Here is a 6,906-nt window from a genome sequence, read left to right as displayed (position 1 = left end):
TTGACTTTACATTCTCTTTGTCCACAATCAAATCTGTCAAAAGGTCCTGAGAATTAGCAATCAACAGTAACACACTAAAACAGTGAACAACACAAAAAACAAAACGAAAAAACAAAAACAAAACAAGGTGGGTGAGATGATAAAGGTGGCTCTCCTTCACACTAAAAGTATGCAATTTACAAAAATATCGCCTGAGTCACTTCAACATTTATATACTAGGTTGGTTCTTCACTCTGTGTAAACATGGACTGGCTGATAATTCTACTCAATGAGCCATTTAAGTTCACAGATAGATTACTGATAATAAATCAGAAAAGCAGAGAGACGAGCAGAAGCGAAATAAATAATTACAGTTTGGCTGCCGTGTGTGGCAGACACGTTGGTCTGTCATGTTACTCTGTGATCAGGTTTTTAACACTGATTGAAATATCTCCAGTCAGTCTCTCTCCATTGAGGTCAGTCGTCTGTTTCGCAGTACATCTTCAGTAGTCAGTTGGGAGGGGGAGGGGGTTAGCGCTGGTAGTGTGGTACAGCGATTTGCTGGCGGTGGTGCAGTGCCAGTCAAAAGTTTGGATACACCCCAAACTTTTGGCTGGTGCTGTAGCTGCTGTGATGAGGAGGATAGAGGAGGTCCGGGGTCTGAGGAGCCAGGCCGGTGCACAGAGGTTCGTGGCTGCTCAGCACAGACGACAGATACTTGGCCTCCTCTGTCAGCTGCTTCACCTCCTTCCTCAGGGCGGCATTTTCCTTTTCCAGGTTCTCACTCTCCTGGAAACATGAAGGGAGGGGATGTTAGAGCAGAGCTGCTTTATTTACTATAAAAGTGCGTGCTTTTTGTGTGAGGTTAAGTTGGACAGCATAAAGGTGATGGTCTTTACTACTTGTTCATGAAAAAGCCACAACCACATATCCTGCTTCCGCGCTGGTGTTTTTGCATGTTTTAGTGCACGGTATATTTTAACCCCAAACATTTCAAAAGGATAATGCAGGCCATTTTTAATAGTCCATGTATGAATGTGCTGGATGGTTTGTCTACCATTCGATGTAGAACAGAAGAGCGCAACAGCTTTGCAGAATCATTGTCCACAGTGGATGGCCTGACTTTAAATCTAAGCCACGATTAGATTGTCATTAAACTGACATACTTTCATACATGCTCAGTTTAGGGAAATTGAATAAGCTTATTGATTCCCTTAGGCCAAGGGTGTCAAACCCAAGGCCCAAGGGCCAGAATCGGCCCAGCAAAGACTGCAATCCGGCCCACTGGACAGCTTTGGAAAATGTTAAGGAGGGCATACATTTTTAAACTTTTAATCCTTTTTTTAATAGGTTTTACACCTTTTTCTGCTTACAAAGACCTCCCCACTGCGACTCAAATTACACCAAAGTAGTTAAATAATAAATAAATAAATGGTAGAAAAGTTCCTGTTTGTCACTGTTTATTGTAGAAATTACAGTTCTTAAAAAAATGTTTTTGAAAATCCAGTCACAAACACAAATATAAATATTGGATAGTCTGGGCAGTGAGCCCAGAACTATTTCTGTAACTTTACACATTTATCACATAGTGTGCTGTTAAAATTACACTTCTTTATCTATATTTAAGATATCTCAGGGATTAAATGTGTAGTTAAATGTCTTCCCACTAACAGAGAGGGTTAAGATCACAGTGATGCCTTACGCCATCATCAGGTCAGAGTTGGAATTTGTTTAATTCTTTTCTTTATGATCAACTTTTATGTTAAGAAATGATGCCTGGATTAAATATGGTGAGTAGTTGAATCATTAAACTATTTCAACCTTTCAACACAAAGACTGCGAGCACAGTGAAGCAACGAGTCCACAGTTCAAGTAGGAAAACAATTTTATATTATAAAAAATGCTAAAACTGTGGCATCCCTGCCTGTTTCAGTGATCATTTGTAATGGGCCAGTCAGTAAAAGTGTAAAAGTAAAAGCATGTTGTTGCCACTTGAGATAAAGTTGTCTCTGTTTCAGTACTGAAATGAATAGCTTTGGTTACTTAGGAGTTAGTAAAACATGAAATATCTACAACATCTACATTGCTTTGTTCTAAAAGTAGAAATATTGGTGGCAACACTGCAAAAAGGAGAAGGAAAATAGACAAAAATACACATTACCCTGTTACATTGCCCTGCAACTATTGATTGAAACTGTGTGCAACTTGCACCACAGTGTGAAAAGGTACATTTCTGACATTTTTGGGTGCCACATTTTCCAAAACAAGTGGAAAGAAGGTGTCTTTCTAACCGATGATCAGTTTTTAGCAAGTAGAGCAAAAGGTACGTCACTGCTTGATACTTTTTTCTCTCTTTCTTTTCATTCGTTCTTTTTTTTCACCTTTGTGTGGGAATTGTAGGAGAGAAATCTTCCACTTGGTTAATTAAAAGGTCATCTCACCATGGCCAAAAGATCACAAAGCTGAGCTGTGAGTCCTTACTGTCACAGAACCCTTGGGCAAACCCCTGTACTTGCGTCACTTAGCCAAATACAGCCCACTGCTATCAGTGTTTTACAAGAAGTGACTGCCTTTTTCTCCCCTCCTGCCCACGACATGTAGCACTCGAGCTCATTTACAAAGAAGAAAAAAATACTACTGAAGAAACAGGAAATAAGCCACAGTGTCAAAGAGAGGGAAAATTCACCTTCCTGTTTATCTAGCGAGACGATGAAAGTAAAACCACAGGCTATATTCTGTGTGACTGACGGGTTTAAAGAGATTGATAATGTGTACCGTACTTCACAGGAAGGATTCTCACATATTCAAATCAGCTACACTGGATCTACTACAGCCTACGGTGTGGCTTTTTTTGAAGGTCAAAAATCTCTTCTGCTCGTCTGATAAAGTTCACTGAAACAGCTGCTCTTGACACATTACTGTGAAAGAGCTCAGTGCCGCACGCATCTTCTTTTCTTGAACGAGGAAGTCACATGGCGAGTGGTTACGTGATCAGTGTTTTGAAATATAGGTTGATGTAAGAAATGACACCTTGTTGAGCTAGTGGAAGTGTTCAATGGGTCACTGGTTGCTTTTAACATAACAGAGCATCCAGCTGCGCATCCAGCAGAAATGTGCTGACTACCCACTCTAACGTTAAAAAGAAAAAGAACTATAAAAGATCAAACAAATAAAGCGGTGAACAAAAGGAGTCGAGCGTGAACGCACTCCTGTCGTCATACACTGTGCTGCAGTCTCTGATGCTCGTTTCTGCTGTGAAAAGGGAGTGATTGCCCACACGTGCTAATTTATTCCTTAAGCTTCTGAAAACACACCGAACAGCGTCCAAGTGTGCAGCCCAACAGAAGCCATGACACATCGCCACATGGTCAGGTAGCATTTTGTAAATATAGTACAAATCCACTCCCAGAGGCTTCAAAGAGCTGCACGGACACTTAGAAAGCGCTGCAGTCTGTTGCAGTACTCAAAATTTCTTTCCATTTGTGCTATGGAGTTACACTGGAGGTTGAACAGTTGGCAGGGCATTGCATAGCAAAAAACACCCCTGATGCTTTCATCATTATTCACAGAGATAGGCTGAATTAGCAGCTCTGACATACAAGGAGTGTTAAGTTTATCCAGTCAATCTGCAGTTATTGATTTGAAACCAGCATGGCAGACTTGTTTTCAGCATGTCCTGCTGAGACATCTGTTCGCGTTGTGTTGCTTTGAGGGTGTTAAGTGTGGTGGAAGGTGTCCTTACCAAGTGAAGGCTGTCAGCTTTTTGAGTTTGCCTCAACCTGCTCTTCTGGGCAGCGATTCGATTCTTCTCGCGGCGCATCACCTTCTTTGGGTCGTCTGAGCTCTGAAACAAAACAGCAGGCCCTCAGTTAGTGTGTTTGTGCAAATGACACAGAGGCCACCAGACGTCTCCTGAGCCTGAAAGAGTGAATCTGCGAGAAGCTCGGTGAATAGTTTGTGCTGGACGCTCTAGCCGGGGTGTGAAAATGATAGTTCAGGGAAGACTTGCCTAACATCACACCTAATGTGCAAGGGCAGGGTCGGGGAGTGGCTGAGTCATCGGTTAGCTATAACGCACACCCTGTTTCATGTCCTGAACACTCGATTTTCTTGGTATCATAATAACTAATCAATTTCAAAATGCTGAGTCGGTTGGACATCAAAGAGATAAGAAATGTAGTATCTAACCTCGTCTGAACGTCCGTTAGCACCTCTCTGAAAATCCCCCAGACAACCAGCGTTGCTCACAGAAATAACTGAATTTAGATGATCAAAGTTATTTCCATGCCTTGTAGCGTTAATACGTCGCTTGAGCGCTCTATTTCCAGAACAGGTTTGAGCAATAGTGAACACTAGAGACTGACACATGTGAAACCAGCCAGCACCGAGGGTAATGGACAGCTTCTCCCATGCACAGAAATGCACAGTACATACTGTATTTAACACGATGTCTGTTCCCAACAGCTCTCAGCTCTCATTCGCAGTTTGAGGACTTGCAAAAACAATGGAGTCCCACTACTTGGGCAAAGTGGTGCTGAGTTTTTTTCTTTTTTTTGCAATTCACAAAAGCCTACACTTGCAGCGAGTCATGCCTCCAGCCCATGTGTGCATGTGAGACACTCTGAGAAACTGTGAAAAGAGCCAGCAGAGACAGGATGGGTGTCTCTAGTGGTGGCCTTGGTTGCTGCCCACAAAAATATGCATGAAAGAATGCAGCCAATCAAAGGTGCGTGTTTAAAACATACCCACACGAGTACATCCAGAGATGTTAAACTAAAATCGCTCCGACAAAACCGGGCACATCCTCGTAAAAGTAAACGAACCATGCACACTTACCTGTCTGCTTCCAGGTGATGGGGACTTGTAACTTGTGTCATTGCTGTCAGAGCCCTGCGCCATAGCCGACTGTAGCGACTGAAACTTTGTGTCTTTGTCCACTTCTGCTTTGTGTTTTTGAGTGTGTGTGATCTGGTGAAGTGTGTGTCTGTCTGTGTGTGTGTGAAAGAGAGAGACAGAACGAGAGAGTGAGAGCCTTTGTAGCCGTACGAGCGCTAAGAAGAACTTGGCTTACCACGAGCACTGAGTCGCTTTCTTCCCTCTTTTCTTTTCTTCTCTGTCCCTCCTCCCTCGCTCTCTCTTTCTCTCTCTCTCTCTTACTCTCTTACTCTCTCTCTCTCTCTCTCTCTCTCTCTCTCTCTCTGATACTAGCTGTCTACCTAATTAGACGTACTGATGTAGTTTCTGGTAAGTTGCACTAGACTGGAAGTCACATGTCTGTTGGAAAGTTAAGGCGAGCAAGGCAATTGTGTAAAGTCCAAAAAAATAACACAACCAGAGCTTAACTCACTCCTTGAATACATTATCAGTGGATGCTCACAGCCTCACAAATGAATTACCCAGTTTGACAGAACTAAAAACTTGTTTGTTTGGAAGCAGCACAATTGTCAGGTTATCACAAAAATAACACATTAATCTTTACACAAGTGTGATTATGTCTGGGTAGTGGGGATGTGTGTGTTTGTGTGTGTGTGTGTGTGTGTGTGTGTGGGGGGGGGGGGGGCGCACATGTGTGTTAAGCTGGCATTATGGGCTTCCTCTTTTTTTCTTTCTTTTTTCTTCTTATTTCTTTTTGTTTAGCTGTCACAGATATGAAGTTTCGACTTAGTCCTCAAGAGACTGCATCCCAAAACTCCACATGGATGACTGGGCTGTGAGTATTTACACATGTTTCATGGTAATTTCCAGAACTGTGCAGCACTTGCTGGCTTGCGGCTCACCAGCTGCGAAATAGGTAAGGTGATGTCAAGTGTACTGGCAATGAGAAATGCCCAAGGGGCTCCCCAATGCCCCACTCAGAATTCTCTCACAGCCTTTTACTCTAAACGAAGATGTTTATGTGCAAAGAGTGGGGGATCTTTGAGAAAATGTACAATTTGAGGAGGGGGAACATACTGGAAGTAATGTTTTTTTACTCACACTATTACTGTAATAGAAAAGAAAAAAAAATCACACACGCTTTTGTTTAAGTGTCCAACGCAATCCATTTAAAACTGAGCTTTTGGCTCATTTAAGGCATGCGGTGCCCTTTACTCGTTAGTCCTTTTCTTGTTTGCCCCCATCACGAGACAGCATTTGGTCGTGCAAGAACAAGATTTTCTTGTGAGAAGAAGGAAAAAAAAAAAGGAGGAAAAAAAAGAGAATCAGGACTAAAACAGCTTTGCTTGGCAGAACAGTCCTCCCACACAAAAACATGTTCCACCATCACAGGAATTTTGAAGAGCTTGGGCAAGGGCAGACATTTCTAATACTTGGCATTTAACGCTGTCCAAAAGAGTTGAGGCTGCAAAAGAGAGAGAGAGAAAGAGAGAAAGGAGGAAAGCTGCTTTGTCAAATTAGGCTTAAACCAGGGTGAACACATATTAGTTTAAAGATCGTTTTTCACAGCCCGAACCCTCAACGACCCACTGTTGCTGGGAGTGTAGGGATGCTCAGAACCACCCCCAAATCCCGCCGTATCAATTTTTAAACATTGAGTGAATGATTTAAAAAATGTGTAAAAGCTTTTGAAATATCTTTATAACTGTTGTTTGTATGTCTTGCACTAATTCTGCTGCTCGGTGAGGCTCACAGAAGTAGCAGAAGGCTTGATGGCGCCTGTATTAAACTCAAGCTTTGCACTTGATCACATAACATCCAGTGTGAGTAAGAGTTCGTAAAAAAGAAAAAGAAAGAAAGAAAAGTGACAGCTCGTAAGGACAGTTTTGATGAATTTTAATTACTGCTCTAAACAATACTCCCTCCTCTTCATCGGGACTCCCTTACTTGGAAAAACCCCAGACAGGCCATTTATTTCAAATGCAAACTGCGATACCCTCATTTGTGGTCTACCTTCCTTGGAAATGACCGTGGGAGGTTTCTAATAATCAC

At 42.2% G+C, this 6,906-nt stretch overlaps 1 protein-coding gene across 1 annotated transcript; it reads right to left on the bottom strand.

Annotated features, from left to right (window-relative positions):
• Positions 1 to 359: 359 nt before the first annotated feature.
• Positions 360 to 5,032, bottom strand: batf (basic leucine zipper transcription factor, ATF-like). Its single transcript, XM_085372919.1, has 3 exons — positions 4,816 to 5,032; positions 3,722 to 3,823; positions 360 to 768 (listed from the first exon to the last, which is right to left on the bottom strand). The coding sequence occupies exons 1-3, from the start codon at positions 4,876 to 4,878 to the stop codon at positions 562 to 564; spliced, it is 372 nt and encodes a 123-aa protein (XP_085229045.1). The 5' UTR covers positions 4,879 to 5,032; the 3' UTR covers positions 360 to 561.
• Between the last annotated feature and the right edge of the window lie 1,874 nt (positions 5,033 to 6,906).

The sequence above is a fragment of the Diplotaxodon limnothrissa genome, linkage group LG15 (genome assembly GCF_057381915.1).
Source record: "Diplotaxodon limnothrissa isolate DT_005_m linkage group LG15, D_limnothrissa_male_GT1.1, whole genome shotgun sequence".
Taxonomy (NCBI): Eukaryota; Metazoa; Chordata; class Actinopteri; order Cichliformes; family Cichlidae; genus Diplotaxodon; species Diplotaxodon limnothrissa.
This window is presented reverse-complemented; position numbering and strand designations above follow the sequence as displayed.

Coding starts and splice junctions, on each gene's coding strand:
- batf (XM_085372919.1), bottom strand. CDS start 4,878: ATGGCGCAGGGCTCTGACAGCAATGACACAAGTTACAAGTCCCCATCA. Junction 3,824..4,815: donor CATCACCTGGAAGCAGACAG/GTAAGTGTGCAT, acceptor GTTTTGTTTCAG/AGCTCAGACGACCCAAAGAA. Junction 769..3,721: donor AAGCTGACAGCCTTCACTTG/GTAAGGACACCT, acceptor TCATGTTTCCAG/GAGAGTGAGAACCTGGAAAA.